The sequence below is a fragment of the Capsicum annuum genome, chromosome 6 (assembly GCF_002878395.1).
Source record: "Capsicum annuum cultivar UCD-10X-F1 chromosome 6, UCD10Xv1.1, whole genome shotgun sequence".
Lineage (NCBI taxonomy): Eukaryota > Viridiplantae > Streptophyta > Magnoliopsida > Solanales > Solanaceae > Capsicum > Capsicum annuum.
This window is the reverse complement of record NC_061116.1, coordinates 23,852,529-23,874,366: the sequence shown is the minus strand read 5'-3', so window position 1 is coordinate 23,874,366 and position 21,838 is coordinate 23,852,529. Positions and strand designations below refer to the sequence as shown.

General features: G+C 35.6%; 2 protein-coding genes across 2 annotated transcripts; one reads left to right on the top strand and one right to left on the bottom strand.

Annotated features, from left to right (window-relative positions):
• Positions 1-368: 368 nt before the first annotated feature.
• Positions 369-1,832, bottom strand: LOC124899674. Its single transcript, XM_047414675.1, has one exon. The coding sequence runs from the start codon at positions 1,580-1,582 to the stop codon at positions 827-829; it is 756 nt and encodes a 251-aa protein (XP_047270631.1). The 5' UTR covers positions 1,583-1,832; the 3' UTR covers positions 369-826.
• LOC107875097 lies at positions 1,832-6,606 on the top strand. The gene is made up of 3 exons (XM_047414674.1): positions 1,832-3,254; positions 5,071-5,621; positions 6,386-6,606. Exons 1-2 carry the CDS (start codon positions 2,502-2,504, stop codon positions 5,173-5,175), a joined length of 858 nt encoding a protein of 285 aa, XP_047270630.1. The 5' UTR covers positions 1,832-2,501; the 3' UTR covers positions 5,176-5,621; positions 6,386-6,606.
• The last annotated feature ends 15,232 nt before the right edge of the window (positions 6,607-21,838 follow it).

Here is a 21,838-nt window from a genome sequence, read left to right as displayed (position 1 = left end):
GACGCGAATTACGGCAGAAGAGTAGGGCCAGATTGGGTCGCTAGTGTAGGGAATTACTTGGTGGGGGTTTTTATTTTTTATTCCTGTTATGATTCCGTATTCAGTGTTCCATGCTTATTACGAATCTGTGTGCTTTCCTCTGCTTTCCTCTGTTTTATATTCCTTATGGGTGCCGTATTTATGTTATGTCATCTGCTTCTGTGCTTTACTATGTGTTTGTGTGATATCTTGTGCTTGAGCCGGGGGTCTTTCGGAAACAGCCTTTCTACTTCATCAGAGGTAGAGGTATGGACTGCGTACATCTTATTCCCCCAGACCCCACTAAGTGGGAATACACTGGGTTTGTTGTTGTTGTTGTTGTTGTCATAGCTGCCAAGTTAGTACTTATGTTTCCCAAATTGCAGTTATTTAGCCACTGCATCACCCGGATTTTTTGTTCTTGACTGAGTCCAGCAGATGAATCTCCAACTGTCAAGTTAGACTTCTTCTTCCCTTTCCAATCAGATGGATTAGCCAATAAGCTGAAAACAGGCATCTGCAGTGTGACCAATTTTATGACAGTGATCACAGGTCTGCAATTTGTTACAAATTTCTCTTGTGTGTCCTTTCATTTTACAAAAGTCACAATACATCCCAGCTGGTTGTTTTGTGTATTTGTTCCCATATTGGAACCACTTCCTCGACCATAACTGTTGGTGCCATTATTGTTTCCACCTTGAGTATTAGTTTGTCCAAAATTTCCTCCACTAAGCCCATGATAATTTCCCTTTCCGAAGCTTGGAACTTTAGTTCGTCTACCAAAGCCAGAACTACCACCTCTATATCCTTAAAGATGTTTTCCAGAGAATAAAGCAGTCGGTTCAACACATTCCCCTCCTACGTAACTGCCTGCAGTTGTGGCCTGTTGGCTTTCATCTTGAATCAACATCGTGTATGCTTGATTAACAGTAGGAGTAGGAGTCATCATAAGAATTTGGCTCCAAGCCTGACTATATCCTTCATTAAGCCCTAACACGAATTGTAACAATCGCTGGTTCAACAAGTGACTTGTGTAGTCCCTCGACTTTTCACAATTGCACGAAGGAGGTGATACAATCGAATCAAATTCATCCCAAAGATCTTTGAGTTTTGAGAAATATGTAGATATAGTAGAAACACCTTGCGTTAAAGTACAAATTTCACGATGCAAGTGATATATCCTAGCGAGATCCACCTTATCGAACCTTTCCTTCAAATCAGTCCAAACTTGAAATGCATTTGAGCAAAACAAAATTCCACTAAGGAGATGCTTACTCACATTACTGGTTAACCACGAAATCACCATAGCATTGCAACGATCCCATTTCTTGGCCATTTTCCTTGTATAATCATCTCGTTTCATTGTTCCATCAATGAAACCCTGTTTATTCTTCACAAGGAGCCCTAATTTCATTGGACGACTCCAGAGAGCATAGTTCTCCATGCCCGTAAGCTGCGTCCCTACCTGCACTGCCCCGGGAGTGTCAGCAGCTCCGAGATACAGAGGGTGATTGTAGCTCAAGGTATCAACAGTTCGTGGTACTTGCGTCTGTGAGTCCACCATTATTTCTTCTCAATTTGTGCTTCAAATCGCAGCTGCGCGAACAAATACAGAAGGAAATTGTTCGATTTTGAACTTATTTGCAACACGAAAACCCGCAGAATCACACCTATGGCTTTGATACCATGTTAAACTTTAGCTATTACACTGTAATGGTGGAACTAGTAATGGAGGAAAATAGAGTAAGAGGAATAAAGAGAGAAACTGAAGCTGTATTTCATTGCTAATGTTCAATGATAGAATGAGTTACTTGACAAAATATCTACATCTTCCACCTATATATACAATGACTGATAACCGTCTAACATAATTAAAATGCTCTTCTCTTAACTAACTAACCAATTACATCTAGCACTAAGCTGCTAGCTATCAGGGCACTACATTGCAAGTTGTTATTTCCTCAACAATGATCTAAGGAGAGGAGCAGTTGAGGTGAACCCATGCCCCAACCTTTAGATACTCCCTGTGCTTTACCCCTACAGTAGGACTATTCTGTATGAATTTGAATTAATTGAACCTCAAAATAAATATTGTATAACTCGTGCATTGACGAGAAAAACTGAACTACTTTTACCGCCCATCTCTTTTGTTACCTTTTCACATTCAATTCACCAACTTAATAACTTTACTATATGGTTTACACGAGAAAAATAACATGTCTTGTTATTAACATGCACCTTGTGTTATCCTTCTGACCAAAACCCATAAAAATTCACTTTAGTTTTTCAAGCTGCCACTCATCACATATAATTACATCAAATACTTGCTATAAATAAAGAATCCCATCAATTAGAAAAAAATCACATTTATTTTTCAAGAAATTGGTATCCCTTCAATATATATATTTTTTTCCTTAAAATTTTTGTGTTTCTCGTCTTTCATGGTTTTCACAAACTTGATTTCTCTAATTTGACGTACAATTATGCAATTATCCAGTTCATTAAGTGGAAAATTATGCAAATCATTGTTAATTTCAGGACTAATCCTATATAGTATCTACATTTTTCTCTCTAATCATCCATGTTGCTACTCAATCACTACATTCAATAACTTGATGAGGTTCAAAGGTGACAATATTCAAGATGATTCTCCCACGAATGTTAGCCATCTTGTATTCGGAATAACAAGTTCATCAAGAACCTGGAAGAACAGAATAACATACATTGAGTCCTGGTGGAGACCAAACGTAACACGAGGATTTGTGGTCCTCCAAAATTTCACCAAGTATCAATTGCTTCCATGGCCTTACTCTTCTAGTCCTCCTTTCAAGGTCTCGGAAGACACGTTGAAAGGAGGACAAGTCATAGGAATGGCTCGCGTTGTAGCCGAGACATTCAAGATGGAGAACAAGAGTGTTAGATGGTACATTATGGCTCATGATGACACAATTTTTTTCCTAGATAATTTGGTTGAGGTTTTGTCTAAGTATGATCATAGGAAGTATTTTTATATGGGAATGACTTCAGAAACTCATGCATCAAATGTTGCACACTCATTTAATATGGCTTTTGGTGGAGGTGGATATGCTTTAAGTTATGCACTTGTGGAGGCAATGGTTGAGAATTTGGATGTTTGTATAAAAAGATATCAAACTTTTTATGGAGGTGACCACATTTTGCAGTCATGTGTGGCTGATTTTGGTGTCTCTCTCACTCAAGAAAAGGGCTTCCATCAGGTATTTCTTTCTGAAATTTTGGGCATGAGTATTTTTAAGAAGCTTAAGTTATATACATTGTTATTAGTATAATTTTGCTCCACACTATTAGGTAACTTAAACTTTTTTTAAAAAAATAAAAAATAAAGTTTAAGTTATATATACTGATAGTGAAACGATTCTTATATTATTCAATGAATTTTAAGAGATGGTAGCATGTTAGTTAATATTTTTGCAAGGTTTACCAATTAATGCCTAATTATTATAAGAGTTTAAGTTTGGTGGTGTACCGTTGGTGTATTTTTTATTTTTTTTTTATATTAGGTGACTTTTATCTGTTATAGCAGGTCATTCATTTTTACATTTTTACGTGAGAAATGAATGACCTACAGCAGGTAAAAAGTACCTAATGGTGTTAAAAAAAAAGTACACCAACGATGCACCAAACTTAAATTCTTATTATAAAACATTGAAATCTCATTTTGTGACAAAGCACTTCCTACACTACACCCAAAAAGATATTTAGCAATATATAGTTAATTTCAATAGCTTAATTTCCGTTAAATTATATATTTAGAAGCAATTACATTTTAGTATTCTTTGTCAATGCCCCTAAAAATTTTAGAACCCTTTGAATGCAATGACGATTAACTAATGTCGGTAAAAATTTTAATACTTTTTGTTAAAGTGTATATTTATTGCGGCTAAAAACTTTTATTTTTATAGTGCTACCAAAGACGACTTCAATTCAAAAATTCAAACTCGAGGCCTTAGTTAAAAATAAAGGGATACTTACCATTCCACCTAGAGCTGACCCGTGAGGCCGGCCCAACCCAACCCTTTAAGTAAGTGGGGTTGGGCTAAGTTTTTTCAGCTCATTTAGAAATGAGGCCTACAAGCCCAACCTCACTTGGCCCGTCGGCCTCAGAGGCTTAACCCGTCAGCCTCAGAGGCCAGCCCATGGGTTAGGACATTAAAACTAATTATTAAATATTTTTAAGTTGGTCATTTATTTATTAGGAATTAGAATTTTGTGAATATTTTCAAACTAGCTACTTATTTTTTTATCCATTGTTTGGTTGATATTAATTTTTTGAAAGTTCTTAGTGTGTTTGAAATGTCTGGTAAGTTACTTTTAGTTGTGAACTTAAAAAATTTGCTTTACTCGTGATGGTTTAGTAGTTGTTTCCTTTGTTTAATGCAATATTATGTTCTTTAAATTTAGGCCCTCTTCTGATACAATCTTGCTTCTTTTATATAGATACTTTGTGTATATCTATATTTATTATCTTAACCATATTAGAATTTTTCTATGAAATTTGTAGCTAATCATCATTTTTTTGCTTATTACAGTAAATGTCATGAGCTAATTACAACTAAGGAATCGTTTGGTGTTAGGTATAAGGGATAAATAGTTCGAGATAAAATGAAGGACTATTTTATCCCATGATTGGTGTGAGGTATTAGTTAGTACCGACATTATTTATCACACCAATTACACCATAGTGATGAGATAAATTATTTGTATACATAATGAAATAACTAATTTCGAGATTAATTATCCCAAGATAACTCTTTCCCAACCTAACAACCCTTAAAGGTATTAGTAAGATGCCTATAACATGCTAAAAATTAGTAGAAAATATATTAAAGTGAAATCATAAAAGTTGGTGATAATCTAGTACTTACAATATTTTCGTTTATCATGTTTTTGGTTGCTTTTATTTTTTCTGAAGGGTCAATCTGTCCTAACCCGCGGCCCTCTTAGGGCTGGATTGGGCCATTATTTTATTTGGCAAATTCATATAATTTTCATGTTATATCCTTGTTATTGCAGATAGACCTACATGGTGACATATCTGGCTTTCTCTCAGCACATCCACAATCTCCATTAATTTCCCTTCACCACCTTGATTATGTAGACCCTATATTTCCTTCATGAACCGTTCTCAATCATTAAGCCATCTCATGAAAGTTGCAAAAAATGGGCAATTATCTCAATCAAGACTCCTACAACAAAGCATTTGTTATCATAAGCCCAAAAATTGGACATTTTCAATATCATGGGTTTACTCTATTCAAATTCATGAGTCCATTTTTCCACCAAGTTTTATACAAATACCTCTACAAACTTTTATTCCATGGAGCAAATTGTTTAACCCTTTCTTTCTTTTTAATACTAGGTTGCCTAATAATAATTCTTGTGAAGCACCACATGTGTTTTTCTTTGAGTCCATTATGAAAATGAGGAGTGGAAATTAACATTTACTTACAAATTATACAAGGAGATATTCAAGAAAATTGCCTCCTTGTTCATCAAATGGTAATCACTCTGCAGATCACTTATCAGAAATCCATGTCCTTTCTCCCATGAAGAAGCTTGATTGGGTGAGTACTGATAATTTCTTTTTATTGAGTTTTCGATTTAAATATTGATCTCTTAAAAAGTATTTACACTATCGCGTTACTTATAGGACAATAACAGATGAATCTATATGATAAATATTAAAGAACTTTTGGAGGGTGGAAAAAATTACCTGCGTAACCTTTAGTTTTACAAAATTTTCCAATTAAATAGTTACAAATCACAAGTTTGTATTTCACATAACTGTCTGGATTCACATAATAATATACTCCGAAGATGTACAACAATTGAAATAGTTGAATCATATTGTTGATTATTAGTAAGGTATACGTCGTGTTAATTGTATACTTTGAAGGTATGTAATACATACATATTGGTATTTTTAAATATTTTTTCCTAATTAGGTATGAAATATAATATTTTTTAGACTGGGTAATTTTTTGGGGTAATTTCTCAATTATTAATCGGTAACGTCATAAGAATGGTACTATGTGATAATAGGATAAAGTTATGAAAGTATATGAAAGGGAAACTAACTACAAATATTCACATTTATATAATTGAGTGCCTTTTGAGATTTTTACTCATATTTTATATGATGCTTAAGCAAAATTGAAACTTGTTTATTAAAGAAATTATATAGTGACTTATTCACACTCTTAGGCAAAATTTAATAAACTTGTTTGGTACAAAAACTAGTTCAATATAGCTATGGATGATGCTCGAAAAAAATTGAGTGACTTTTGTACTGTACTAATATCATTTTACCATCATTTTCATTTTCCAGGAGGGTGGTAGAAGAGAGTGTTGTGATGTTAATTACGAGGCGAAAATGAATGTTACAGAAATCAAACTTAGAGATTGCATGCTGGACGAAATAATTCCATAATTTTTATTTTTTTTATATTCCATGATTGTCAAACGATGGAAGAGTTTTTTCCTATTTACATTTTGGAGATAATTCTAAATGTACCCAGTTTTTAAGTTTATCATAGTATATAATGAGGATTAATTTGCTAATGTTTTATGAAAAGAATTAGGATTAATTAACCCAATTTATTAGTCTCATTACACCCTGTTTAGAGAATCACGTTTGTTTTGATTATTTCTTAAAATGTATGGTATGATATGATTTCATTTCATGGTTTACTAACCATGAAAACCCTGTGTAACCACCAATTTGGTGGTATCCCACAGTTTACTTATTTTTTTCAATTATGTTCTTACTTAATATTATATAATCTTATTTTATTCTTCACCTTATATTACTTAACTCCACCTCCTGTCCTGACCTCCACCCCCAGCTCCCCAGCCCCCCTTGGTAACGCCCCGAAATCCCATCCCGAGACGTCACACAGTGTTTATGACCCCGAAGGACCATAAGCTAACCCTTTAATGATATCTGTACCTGTATACTGCATAATATCTTAAATAAATGCAAAAATTAGTCGTAAGGTTCAACACATCTATGAATACTCATAATACAGAAAATTGAATACTACTACATCAACAACATCCGTCTGAAAAGCCTCTAAACTGTCTGAACTGTGGAGTTGATGGGACAAGTCCCCAACTAACTCCATCAACTGAAAATAAATAGTCTGAAGAAATAATAGTAAACTGAGATTCGTCCTCGAAAAAAGAGGACTCACTGTTACTGCTGCTGACTGGGACTTAACTATTGAGGATACTTTGGATCCTGTGCCTCTGAACCTATGGTTTCAAATAAAATACCATAGCGCAAATGCGTTAGTACAGGAATATACTGAGTATGTAGATGAGGTAGGCTAATGCAAGGGCTCATGCATGCACAATATCTAAACTGAATAATCATGAAAAATGCCGCATGAGAACACATACATGAATGCATAGAACATGGACACAATCATCGCAACTCTAGATACTGAAACTCGAATACCACTTTACTGCAAACTGAACTCACTACTGATACTGAGATACTGAATCACTGACTCATCTGATACTGATAACTGAGGATCTGGATGTGTTTATATCAAGGACTGAACTCTGAGCTTACTGCTTTTGACTGGCAGAATTAGAGATCAACCTTGCTAATAGATTATTCCGAAAGCGATTATCAATGCTAAGAAGTATGAACATATTCGAATCTGACAACAAGAATACTCAATAGAGTCTGAGATGGATATCAAGCCTATCTGACGAGAGATCTCTAGATATGATAATAGGAATACTCAACATGGTCTGAGACTGAGATCAAGCCTATCTGACGGGAGATCTCTAGATATGATAATAGGAATACTCAACATGGTCTGAGATTGAGATCTAGCCTATCTGACAGGAGATCTCTAGATATGATAATAATCATCTGTATATGAGACCAAGCCTATCTGACGGGATGGTCCATGAATCAATGGAACTATCTGAGTTCTTTATAGAGATGGATGACCGTATCTGACAGTCCTAATTTCTGAAGATAGATACTGAAACTGCAACTGTGGGAAGTAGTTACTTAACCGACATGCCCCAACCTACCACAGGTGGGGTCTAACCTGTGACCCCAGCTGGAAGGGTGTCAATACCGTGCCACAAGTAAAGACCTCTCTGGTCAAGCCTCTCTAACGGGATGACCCTCGCAGGAAGTCGGCCTGAGGCAATATAATAGTCAAACCTCTCTGACGGTGACAACCCCTATTGATGGGAGACTTATGCATTCTGCGATGGCTACGTAGTTCTAGAGTTCAGAGATTGCTCCTAATGACTCGACCTCTCTAACGGAAGAGCCGCCATCCCTTTCCTCGCTCGGTGCTAGCTTCTACACCCAACTGAAAAACTCTAAACTGAATTCTCAACTGAACACAACTAAACTGAGTCTGTTACTGATCATGTTTCTCAAAAGATCTGACTGAGTTACGCTGAGATTACTTAGTTTCATATCTAACGAAAAAAGTATCGAATCATGGTATCTGACTGATGATACAGAGCTTGAATAGATTGCTCAAATTGCTTCTGAGATTAGAATTGAATCCCTTGAATACTATTAGATCTGAGCTGATTACAAGACTGAGGGTAGATTACTAGCGATACAGAGATTACAAAGATAACTGAGATTACTGAGCTTTCTTAAGTTCTAACTTATCTGAGGATACAGAGTTCTATAGTTCACTGAGTTCTGAGAATCATGGCTCGACTGGAGTTATCGAGAAACTGACACGGGCTCTAGACAACAGCTCTATTGTAGGGTACAAATACCCCCAGGACTCAATAGCGTAAAAGTAAAGCATAATCATTCATTCATCATCACAATAATTCATGTATTATCACAATCATTCATGCATCATTACAATCATTAAAGTGTCTTTACGATCATTAAAATATCACCTCAAGCATTTAAGGATCACAAACGTCTATTCATCATCACAGTCTCCAAGGAGTCACTTTAAGCATCTCGGAATCATAATCATATAATAACGTAGGGGAAATATGCTACTAGATCGTACTCTATTCAACAAGGTTTTACCTCAACTATTTCATACCTATATCAATCTTGACACATGTTTGGATATCACAAGGCTTGGGGAAACTTCATACTGTCATGTCACAGCTTACTTTTTAATCACTTGCCTTGTATTAAAAGCTTAGCATATATCAAAGAGCACTTAATCAAGGAAGTTACAACCATCATGTCTCGACTTGTTCATTAGGGTTCTTCAACAACCACTAGGCATGACCGATTTTACACTTACATGGGGATTTCATGCTATCTTGGTACATTTCACTCACTAAAGTATTTTATCAAACACTAGGCATGCATGGACTAGCTCACAATTCGGAGTTTCACCTTCAACATGCTATAATGGTTCTTATGCTTCACCTAAACTCTTTATCAAACCTATGGGGAACATTCTTCACTTATTCAACCATTTCTGTACCCAAAAATCATGAACACATCACATGAAAAAATAATTTCAAGAGGGTCTATCACAAACATCACATTAATTCAACATACTAGGATCAAAGCTCATAAATCTTGGAGACAAACATAAATCAAAGCTCAACAATACATTGAACATTAATTTCAACTCATACAAATTATTAATAATTCATAAACGTAACATCTTTTAGTTTTAAAAAGGGTTCTTAAGCTTCTTGGATGAAAGGGACCCAAGAATCAACATCTACATACCTTAACCTTTGAAATTAGATGAATTCTAATGTTTGAGACTCTATCCACACTTGTAATAAATAATTCTTGAAGCCCACACTATAAGGAACTTGATTCATGAAGAAACCTTGAAGAATTTATGGATGATTTTTGGAGGATTAAAGTTCTTGATGAAACCCTAGTTATACTCTCTTGAGAGAACTGGAAGAGAAAAATGATGAAATTAGGATTTTGAAAGTGGGTTATCATATTTATAGAGGCTCAAAAAGAGTGGTAAATGACCAAAAGACCCTTGTAAAAATGCCCTTGAGTTGCTGGAAAAATACTCTTGACGACATCCGTGACAGGCCGTCAGGTCCGTGATAGGCCGTCACAAATTGTCGTAAAAAAAAGGGGTCAAATTCTTGATTTTATTCCCAGGGATGACGACGTTGTCAGAAATGTCGTTAAAATGTGACGACATCGTCAAAAATGTCGTCAGAAATGTGATAGGCCGTCAGAAACGTCGTCACACATTTTCTAGCTTGATATGCTGGAGTAAAATAGGCATAGCTCTTTGCTCCGATATTGGTTTTTGACGAAATTAGTATCGTTGGAAAGATAATTCAAAGATATTTCATTTGATATATGGTAGGTCCTCTGATTTGATATATAAAAAGAGTTATGGTTGATTGAAGTTGACCTAAATTTTGACGGTCACTAAATCTTGAACGATAGGAAAGATTTCAAATCGTCCATGAGTTAGGGGAACTCTATGATATTAATTCATCCTCAAATAGATTCCCACGTGATTCAAAGTATTTCATACTTGGGAGGATATTTCTAAAACATTTTGTCTCAAACTTTTTCTTTACCAAATACGCTCTAAGGCTCAGACTGGAAGAGGATTTTGCGAGGCATTACATTATCTCCCCCTTGAGAACATTTGTCCTCAAATGTCACTTGATAGATTGAGAATATGGAGCAACGGAACTTACTTAAGAAATGGAAACATCTCAGATCAGGGCTACGCAGCTGGAACAATTGACATATAGAGTTTTCACACTCGGCATGCATATCTGATGCATGGAACACTCGACTGGTGATATTCATAGCTAAATTCTCATAATACACATGCATATTTGATTCAAGGATTCATAACTGGGATGATCTCATGAATACACGACTGAACACACACTGACAAACTGAACTCTTTCTACTAAATGCGCATATCTAATGCATGAATGTCCGGCTAAGTTGACTTTTAAAAACACGGCTTGATAATGCAACAATGACTGATGCTAACTTTATAAATAAAATTTGAACATGCATCGGGATGAATCTAATGGCATGCAACATCATAATACTATGGGGTATCTCCCCCTTGGGACTCTATGTCCTTCTAAACATACTTAGCTGAAATACTGGCGCGGTGCGCGGGGCACCTACAGGCTTGGTCATAATTGACCAATCAAGATCTGAAACTTATGCATGACTCACGCTAACACATAAGCTCAAAATGGGAGCAAAGGATCTAAAAATGCATATCGCAAAGATGAAGGGCTCATAACATACCCGGGTCTATATTACGGAATCCTTCCCGATCAAGGCAAGCCTGAAATGCATGAAGTCTACCCCTTTGAGTCAGCACTCAACATTCTCGCCTTCTATGGCCAGGCTTATCACACCCAAAACATACATCACTACCGGCTCTACACACACCTTGGTGGCACCTACCATACTCTTCACAAAGCGGATAGGTACAAACACCACTAGCACTACTCTGGTCTTTGGAGCTTAGTGCTCTCTCAGATCTGACACCCCCAAACACAGGTACGGGTACACTAGCTGAAGATGGAGCTGGAACTAAAAATCTCTGACCATAATGAGAACTACTACCACCTTGAGACCCTGACTGCGAGAAACCACGACTACCTATCTTGGCTCTCTTACTCACTCTCTCTCTTTCTTTTATTTTATCTGCCTCAATTTATTATGCATGAATTATTAGCCTAGAAAGATCCATATCTCTATTGAGCATGGCAACTTTACACTTTTTCAATACATCCCTTAATACCCCAGTTAAAAACTTACTTATACTCGCTCTAGGGTCAGCAATCAAGTCAGGAGCATACTAAGCTAATTGGTTAAACTTAAGACAATACTCTTTCACTGTCATGGAACTTTGCCTTAGGTTCATGAACTCTTATACCTTAGCTTCTCTCATCTCTAGAGGAAAAAACCTATCTAGAAAGGCACTCTAAAACTCTAGCCAAGTCACGGGAGCTATATTTTCCCCTCTACTCTTCTCCTACATCACTATCCAATCATAAGCAATATCTTTAAACCTATAAGATTCTAACTCAACACTCTCCTCCTCAGAAACATACATAATCTGGGTGATCTTCTTCACCTCCTCTAGAAATAACTGCAGGTCCTCACCTACTACTGACCTAAATAATTCGGGCGGGTTTATTTTCATGAAGCTTCTAATCCTGGCTGCGGCAGAATTCCCATCTTGCTGAGGTGGGATTGCAGCCTGACGGTTTCCATGAACATTAGTCACCATCTGGGCTAGCACTTGGAAAGCTGCCTGAAACTCTGCATGTGACACGCTCTCATTTTCAGGATCTATTGGCTGAGGGGGATGATCATCAACCCTATGGACAAAGCCTCTGCGAGGAGGCATACTCTATAATTAGAAGAAAAAAGTGGATTAGACTGAGGATCAACTTGAGCTCATGCTCACTCGCACGAAATGATCACTGAAAAAAGATGAACTTCTCCTAAGAACATCATGTAGCCTATTGTACATAAATATGGCGCGCTACACACCCATGCAAAAGACTCTACTAGAAGTGGATTTCAGACTCCCTAGGACACTCTTGAACCTTAGGCTCTGATACCAAGTTTGTAACACCCCAAAATCCCATCCCGAGATGTCACACGGTGCTTATGACCCCGAAGGACCATAACCTAACCCTTTACCGATATCTTTACCTGTATACTGCATAATATCTGAAATAAATGCAAAAACTAGCCATAAGGTTCAACACATCTATGAATACTCATAATACAGAAAATTGAATACTACTACATTAACAACATCCATCTGAAAAGTCTCTAAACTGTCTGAACTGTGGAGTTGATGGGACAAGTCCCCAACTAACTCTGTCAACTAAAAATAAATAAAGTCTGAAGAAATAATATTAAACTGAGATTCGTCTTCGAAATAAGAGGACTCACTGTTACTGCTGTTGACTGGGACTTAACTACTGAGGATACTCTGGATCTTGTGCCTCTAAACCTATGGTGTCACATAAAACACCATAGCGCAAATGCATCAGTACAGGAATGTACTGAGTATGTAGACGAGGTAGGCTAATTCAAGGGCTCATGCATGCTTTACATCTAAACTGAATAATCATGAAAAATGCCGCATGAGAACACATACATGAATGCACAGAACATGAACACAATCATCGCAACTCTAGATACTGAAACTCGGATACCACTTTACTGCGGACTGAACTCACTACTGACACTGAGATACTGAATCACTGACTCATCTGATACTGATAACTGAGGATCTAGATGTGTTTACATCAAGGACTGAACTGAGCTTACTGCTTTTGACTAGAAGAATTAGAGATCAACCTTGCTAACAGATTATTTCAAAAGCAATTATCAATGCTAAGAAGTATGAACATGTTCGAATCTGATAACAAGAATACTCAATAGAGTTTGAGATGGATATCAAGCCTATCTGATGGGAGATCTCTAGATATGATAATAGGAATACTCAACATGGTTTGAGACTGAGATCAAGCCTATCTGACGGGAGATCTCTAGATATGATAATAGGAATACTCAACATGGTCTGAGATTGAGATCTAGCCTATCTGACGGGAGATCTCTAGATATGATAATAATCATCTGTATATGAGACCAAGCCTATCTGACGGGATGGTCCATGAATCAATAGAACTATCTGAGTTCTTTATAGAGATGGATAACCGTATCTGACAGTCCTAATTTCTGAAGATAGATACTGAAACTGCAACTGTGGGAAGTAGTTACTTAACCGACATGCCCCAACCTACCACAGGTGGGGTCCAATCTGTGACCCCAGCTGGAAGGGTGTCAATACCGTGCCACAAGTAAAGACCTCTCTGGTCAAGCCTCTCTAACGGGATGACCCTAGCAGGAAGTCGGCCTGAGGCCATATAATAGTCAAACCTCTCTGACGGTGACAACCCCTATTAATGGGAGACTTATGCATTCTGCGCTGGCTACGTAGTTCTAGAGTTCAGAGATTGCTCCTAATGACTCGACCTCTCTAACGGAAAAGCCGCCATCCCTTTCCTCGCTCGGTGCTAGCTTCTACACCCAACTGAAAAACTCTAAACTGAATTCTCAACTGAACACAACTAAACTGAGTCTGTTACTGATCATGTTTCTCAAAAGATTTGACTGAGTTACGCTGAGATTACTTAGTTTCATATCTAACGAAAAAGGTATCGAATCATGGTATCTGACTGATGATACAGAGCTTGAATAAATTGCTCAAATTGCTTCTAAGATTAGAATTGAATCCCTTGAATACTATTAGATCTGAGCTGATTACAAGACTGAGGCTAGATTACTAGCGATACAGAGATTACAAAGATAACTGAGATTACTGAGCTTTCTTAAGTTCTAACTTGTCTGAGGATACAGAGTTCTATAGTTCACTGAGTTCTGAGAATCATGGCTCGACTGGAGTTATCGAGAAACTGACACGGGCTCTAGACAATAGCTCTATTGTAGGGTACAAATACCCCCAGGACTCGATAGCGTAAAAGTAAAGCATAATCATTCATTCATCATCACAATAATTCATGTATTATCACAATCATTCATGCATCATCACAATCATTAAAGCGTCTTTACGATCATTAAAATATCACCTCAAGCATTTAAGGATCACAAACGTCTATTCATCATCACAATCTCCAAGGAGTCACTTTAAGCATCTCGGAATCATAATCATATAATAACGTAGGGGAAATATGCTACTAGATCGTACTCTATTCAACAAGGTTTTACCTCAACTATTTCATACCTATATCAATCTTGACACATGTTTGGATATCACAAGGCTTGGGAAAACTTCATACTGTCATGTCACAGCTTACTTGCTAACCACTTGCCTTGTATTAAAAGCTTAGCATATATCAAAGAGCACTTAATCAGGGAAGTTACAACCATCATGTCTCGACTTGTTCATTAGGGTTCTTCAACAACCACTAGGCATGACCGATTTTACACTTACATGGAGATTTCATGCTATCTTGGCACATTTCACTCACTAAAGCATTTTATCAAACACTAGGCATGCATGGACTAGCTCACAATTCGGAGTTTCACATTCAACATGCTATAATGGCTCTTATGCTTCACCTAAGATCTTTATCAAACCTATGAGGAATATTCTTCACTTATTTCACCATTTCTATACCCAAAAATCATGAACACATCACATGGAAAAACAACTTCAAGAGGGTCTATCACAAACATCACATGAATTCCATATACTAAGGTCAAAACTCTTAAATCTTGGAGATAAACATAAATCAAAACTCAACAACGCATTGAACATCAATTTCAACTCATACAAATTATTAATAATTCATAAACATAATATCTTTTAGTTTTAAAAAGGGTTCTTGAGCTTCTTGGATGAAAGGGACAAAGAATCAACATCTACATACCTTAACCTTTGAAATTAGATGAATTCTAATGTTTGAGACTCTATCCGCACTTGTAATAAATAATTCTTGAAGCCCACACTATAAGGAACTTGATTCTTAAAGAAACCTTAAAGAATTTATGGATGATTTTTTGAGGATTAAAGTTCTTGATGAAACCCTAGTTATACTCTCTTGAGAGAATTGAAAGAGAAAAATGATGAAATTAAGGTTTTGGAAGTGGGTTCTCATAGTTATAGAGGCTCAAAAAGGATGGAAAATGACCAAAATACCCTTGTAAAAATGCCCTTGAGTTGCTGGAAAAATACTCTCGACGACATTCGTGACAGGCCGTCAGGTCCGTGATAGGCCGTCACGAATTGTCGTAAAAAAAAGGGGTCAAATTCTTGATTTTCCGCCCAGGGCTGATGACGTCATCAGAAATGTCGTCATAATGTGACGACATCGTCAGAAACGTGATAGGCCGTCAAAAACGTTGTCACATTTTCCAGCTTGACATGCTGGAGTAAAATGGGTATAACTCTTTGCTCCGATATCGGTTTTTGATGAAATTAGTATCGTTGAAAAGATAATTCAAAGATATTTCATTTGATATATGGTAGGTTCTATGATTAGATATATAAAATGATTTACGATTGATTGAAGTTGACCTAAATTTTGATGGTCACTAAAACTTGAACAATAGGAAAGATTTCAACTCTTCCATGAATTAGGGGACCTCTATGATATTAATTCATGCTTAAATAGATTTCCACACGATTCAAAGTATTTCACCCTTCCCTCATTTTTTAAAATTTTCTTTTTTAGAAAATTTCAAGAGTTTTGCTTATTCCACCCCCTACCTCGACCCGGCTACACTCACGCCAAACCCCCATCCAAAAATCTTTTTTAAAAAAGTTTATTTTTTTAAAACCTTTTTCTTATCCTATTCTCACCCCTCAGCCCCCACCCCCACCCCCACCCCCACCCTAGCGCTCCTTCTCCCACCAATATTTTTTTTAATTTTTTTTAAAATTTCAAGAAAATTTTCTTACACCACCCTCACCCTCTACCAGATCTTCCCCCCCCCCCCCACCCCCCACCCCAAAAAATATTTTTCTTACCTTGGCCCCTACTCCACTACCCCCCACCCCAAATATTTTTTTTTTCAAAATAATTTTTTTCTAACTCCGATCCCTTTATCATATTCATTTTCATTATTAATTTTATATTAAATCTATACAAATGATTTTTGAGAATAATTTTTCTACTTTCGTAACGAATACGAGAAAATAAGTAAGAAACAAAAAGGTTTTCTAGAAAATATGTTTTGGATTCAATACCGAACACACTCATAGCATACATAAAAGACACATTCAAACTCTATACTTATTGTTGGTGTCATGTCTCAAAACACCAAAGAGAAATGAACTTTGTTACTATAAAAAATGAATCCAGTTATATTTATTTTGATCTATTCTTTTGTTGACTTTTCTAGGATTTACATGAATTTAATAACTTAATATATCTACATGGCATAATTTATGATAAATTAATAGGAAGAAGATTATTTTGGTAATAATTATTGATAAATTTAACATTTATAATAATTAAGAGCATTTTAGTAAACTTTCCAGTTACCGTAAAGTACCATACTATCAAACCTAATAATAAACTATTATTAAATAATAATGAATGATACAATCCATCCAAACATTCTATTATACTATACTTTAAAATACAATATCATACCATACAGTACCGTACATTATGAAACCATGGTAAATCACCATCCAAACAAAGTGTTAGAAGTATAAATCCAAATAAGTGTAGCTTCGACTTGGAGCTTTAACCATGAATATTTCATTCTCTCTTTCTCTCGTTCTTGTCTGATTAATTTTGGATTTGCGCCAAAAAAATCCATATAGATGCTACAATTTTTTGAAATCTCAGTGCATTGGCGAGATGAATCTTTGATTACTAATTAGTGTATGGCAAACTTCAGGCAACAGTTCGTCATCCACCTTGGGTATACAATTCCTTTTTCTTGTTGTACAATTGAGTAAGTAAGCGTTTGATCATGTTTCATTGTGAAAATACAAAAAAATAGTTTTTGTTTTCAATGTGTAAAAGATATTTGAAAGTTGGAGTTGTGTTGGACCAAAAAATAAATTAAAATTTTTTTTGACTTTCATGAATAATTTGGAAGGAAATTAATTTTTTGTTGTTTTTGAAATGGAGGCTCGCTTTGAGAGTTTTGTGTGATAAGAAGGTGTCTCCCAAGCCTAAAGAAAATATAGAGTGACAATCTGTTCAGCCATACTGTATGGGTCGGAGTGTTGGCCAGTCAAGAACTCTCACATCCAAAAATTAAAGGTGACGAAAATAAGAATATCGCGTTGGATGTGTGAACTTACTAGGAGAGATAGGGTTAGCAACGAGACTATTCGTGAGAAGGTGACAATGGTTTCAGTGGAGGACAAGATGCATTAAGTGAGGTTGAAGTAGTTTGAGCATGTGATGAGGAAGGACACGGATGCCTCAGTTTGATGGTGTGAGAGGTTAACTTTGGTTGATTTCAGGCAGGATAAAGGTGGATCGAAGAAATACTAGAGGGAGGTGATTAGACATAACATGAAGTAATTACAGCTTATGGAGGACATGACCCTAGATAAGAAGGTTTGGAGGATGCGAATTAGGTTAGACGGCTAGTGCGTGTGGGTGAGACATAGTCAGTAGATAGGTGTGCTTTGGTGTAGGCTTGCTACTAGCATAGGGCTTTGCACATGGGTTGGAGTCTCTAGTTAGGATGGTTGGGTGAGGTGGGTGCTTGCGATTTGATAGTGTATAGTACTACTTTGTAGGTGCCTTGTTGTTGTTATTTCATCTTATTTCATGTTTTATTACGACTTTATTTACTACTTTTTTGTCCTAAGTCGATGGTCTATCAAAAACAACCTCTCTACTTTTTTGGAGGTAGTGGTATGAACTGCGTATATTTTACCTTCCTAAATCCCACTGGATGGGGATACACTGAGTATGTTGTTGTTTTTGAAAATAGAAATTTCAAAATTTATGGCCCTAAGTATTTTGAGGATTTCAACTCCCGAGAAAGTGAAAAGAGTAACTTACATAAATCGCTGATAGTTTAAGTAATATTACATAAAATCCCCTTTTTTTGCTAATTACATCTTATCCCAGAATTTTGAAATGGTGATACATATGTTAAGCAGTGATACATATTAAAAGTGATACATTTGTTAGCAGTGATACATATTAAAAAGTGATACATATGTAACAGATCAGGTAATTATTTTAGGAAGCAATGGATTTTCTCTGATTTTAACAATGCAAATCTTGCCTAAAATGTTACAAGCGTTAAAAACGCAATTCCATTTGACAACAGTTCTACATTGAAGTAAACCACATTAGAAGCTCAAAGTTTTTTTATTTTGGAACAAAAAAATCAATATTCAATATATTTTTTTCTGAATTTCTTCAATGGATCTCGTCACTGTGTTGTTACGTCATTCTGGGGAATGGGTTTCTGAAATAAGGTACGATAACTATTGGGTCAAGGGTATTGTAATTCATGAAAAAATGTTGTACCGTGATTTAATAGATGCCATATTAATTCAATTGAAAATTGACGTATCTCTGAAAAGAATTTATGCCAAATACGTTGTTCAAGGCAATTCATCAGCGTTGGAGATTCATAATGATATGGCTGTGAAACTTTTTCTTTAGATTTTAAAAGCTGAAACTATATTCGGGAAGTATTCACTGTGTATTACGAGTGATATTGTAATTGACAGTGATGATGTTGATGCGAATGATATGACGATTGAGTGTTATAATTTTGTTGAGCTGTCTGAACTTGCAGTTGTTGTAGTTGGTAACGTTGAATCTCTGCCAGTTGTTAATATGGGTGGTGAATATCTGATAAATGATTGTTATAATAGTGTTGTAAAGGTGAACCAAAAGTATAAAAATAAATCTATACTTGTGTCATAATGCGTAACTATGTAATGAAGCACAGATTCAATTTCAGAGCTGAGAGATCTGACAAGCAGAGGTTTGGTTTTAATTTTTTAATGACAATTTATTATTTAATTCGCAATTTGATACATCTGAAAGCTGTGGTGATACATTTGTATATTAGTTAATTGTTGATTCATATAGTAGATTATTCATATAACTGATTTTTATGTTGGTGATTAATGTAAGTGGTATTGCAAATAACAAGTGATTCATAAAACTGGTGATTCATATAAGTGTTGATTCATATAGTAGATTATTCATATAACTTATTTTTTATGTTGGTGATTAATGTAACTGGTGTTACAAATAACAAGTGATTCATATAAGTGATACAAATAACTAATTATTATTGTAAGTGGATATTTATATATATGGTGATTCATATTGGTGATTAATATAACTAGTTATTCATGTAATTGGATATTCATATAAATGGTGATTCATATAAACAGATTGGAAAAATAGGTTATTCATATGACTGGTGATTCATATAACTGGTGATTCATTTAATAAAAAAGAATAACAGATTAAGTTCATATTTGTGATACATATTAATTGTTTATTCATTGGTTAATTGGCTCATTTTTTGTTGAAGTAGTGATTCATATGGTATATGGTGATTCATATATAAACAAATTAACTTAACTTCATATTAGAGATATATTTTTTTATCGAATATTTCAGTTATGTCTTCTTGTGCAAATCGCCGGAACGTAGTTTGGTATTCAAGGTGTCCTATAAGTATGGTACTGATACATTTATAGTATGTACCTTCAACGATGAACACACGTATTCAATAATAGACAGAGTGTTTGAGCAGCAGCATGCAACCATTGCCTTTGTAGCTGGAATAACAGCTCCAAAGTTGGTGAATTACAAAAGAATAATCACCCCAAGCGACATTATTAAAGATATAAAAAGGAAACTTGGTTTGGACATAGATTACATGAAGGCGTGGCGTGCTAAAGAACATGCTTTAAAGATATTGAGAGGGTGACCAACTGACGGATATAAGAAAATGCCTACCTACGTATATATGTTGAATTATGTTTATCCCAATTCACATATAAGGATGCATAAGTCTCCGGATAATCATTTCATGATCTATTTGTAGCACTACAGCCTTTTATTAGGGGATTTAGGTATTGTAGGCCTGTTGTGGTAGTAGACGGTAGTCACATGAGAAAACCATATCAGGAAACATTCGTTTCAGCTAGCACACTTGATGGAGCAGGTATTGCACGTAGTGATGTATTTTTTTCTTACAAATGATGGTAATTGTTATATAACTTAGACATAATCATTGTTTGATATTATGTATCAGGACATATATTGCCGCTTGCGTATGGAGTTGTAGATTCTGATAATGATTCATCCTGGACGTGGTTTTCCAGCAATTTAAGTGTGCTTTTGGTGAGTGTGATAATATGTGCATTATCTCTGATAGATATGAAAACATAATCAAGGAGGTTAGTGTGGTCTATCCATGTATACCATATTTTTCATGTATTTAGCATCTTTGGAATAATGTCTGCACGAATTATAGAAAGAGTAAGGACAAGCTAACTGGCAATTTTTTTTGCCATGGCTAAAGCGTACAAGTTGGATAATTTTGATGAGCTTATGTGTAAAGTGGAAAAGATTGACAATAGAGTTAAGGTATATTTGGAAAATATTGGATTTGAAAAGTGGTCACGAGTTCATGCTCCAATAAATAGGTAGAGGATGGTGACTTCCAACATTGCAGAATGTATTAACTCTCGTTTTGTTGAGGCTCGTGAACAGCCGATTTTAGATTTTATTGAACAAGTCAGAATCTTATTTGGTGCGTGGAACCGAAAAAATAGAGGCCGATCTAGCTTTCTTTCTAAAAAGTCATTGGGAGGTAGGTTTCAACAAATTCTTCAATTTAACGAGGCAAAGTCATCTGTATGATGGTAAGTTAAAATAATAATCAGTATACTTTAACTAAGTTGGTTTGCTGTTTTTTTTAACATTCTAATAATAGATTTATCAAAGTGATACATCTGGGAGTCATATGTATCATTTTGATACATCTATTGAAATATGCTTCCAATTGATTTTTTGTTCTTTATATTTAATTAATGTGGGTCTTTTATAGTTCATATATTATGTTGACTTACATAAAACTTTATGGAATAATATTTTTAGATTAGGGAATCAACTAACTACATATACGGTGTGTATGAAGAAGGAAGAAAATACATTGTTCGGTTGGATAATAGAACTTGCAACTGTGGTAGATTTCAGATTGATGAGATACTATGCGCGCACGCTATTGATGTTTTGAAAATCAAACATGTAAAGGAAATGAAGCCATACTGCTCAG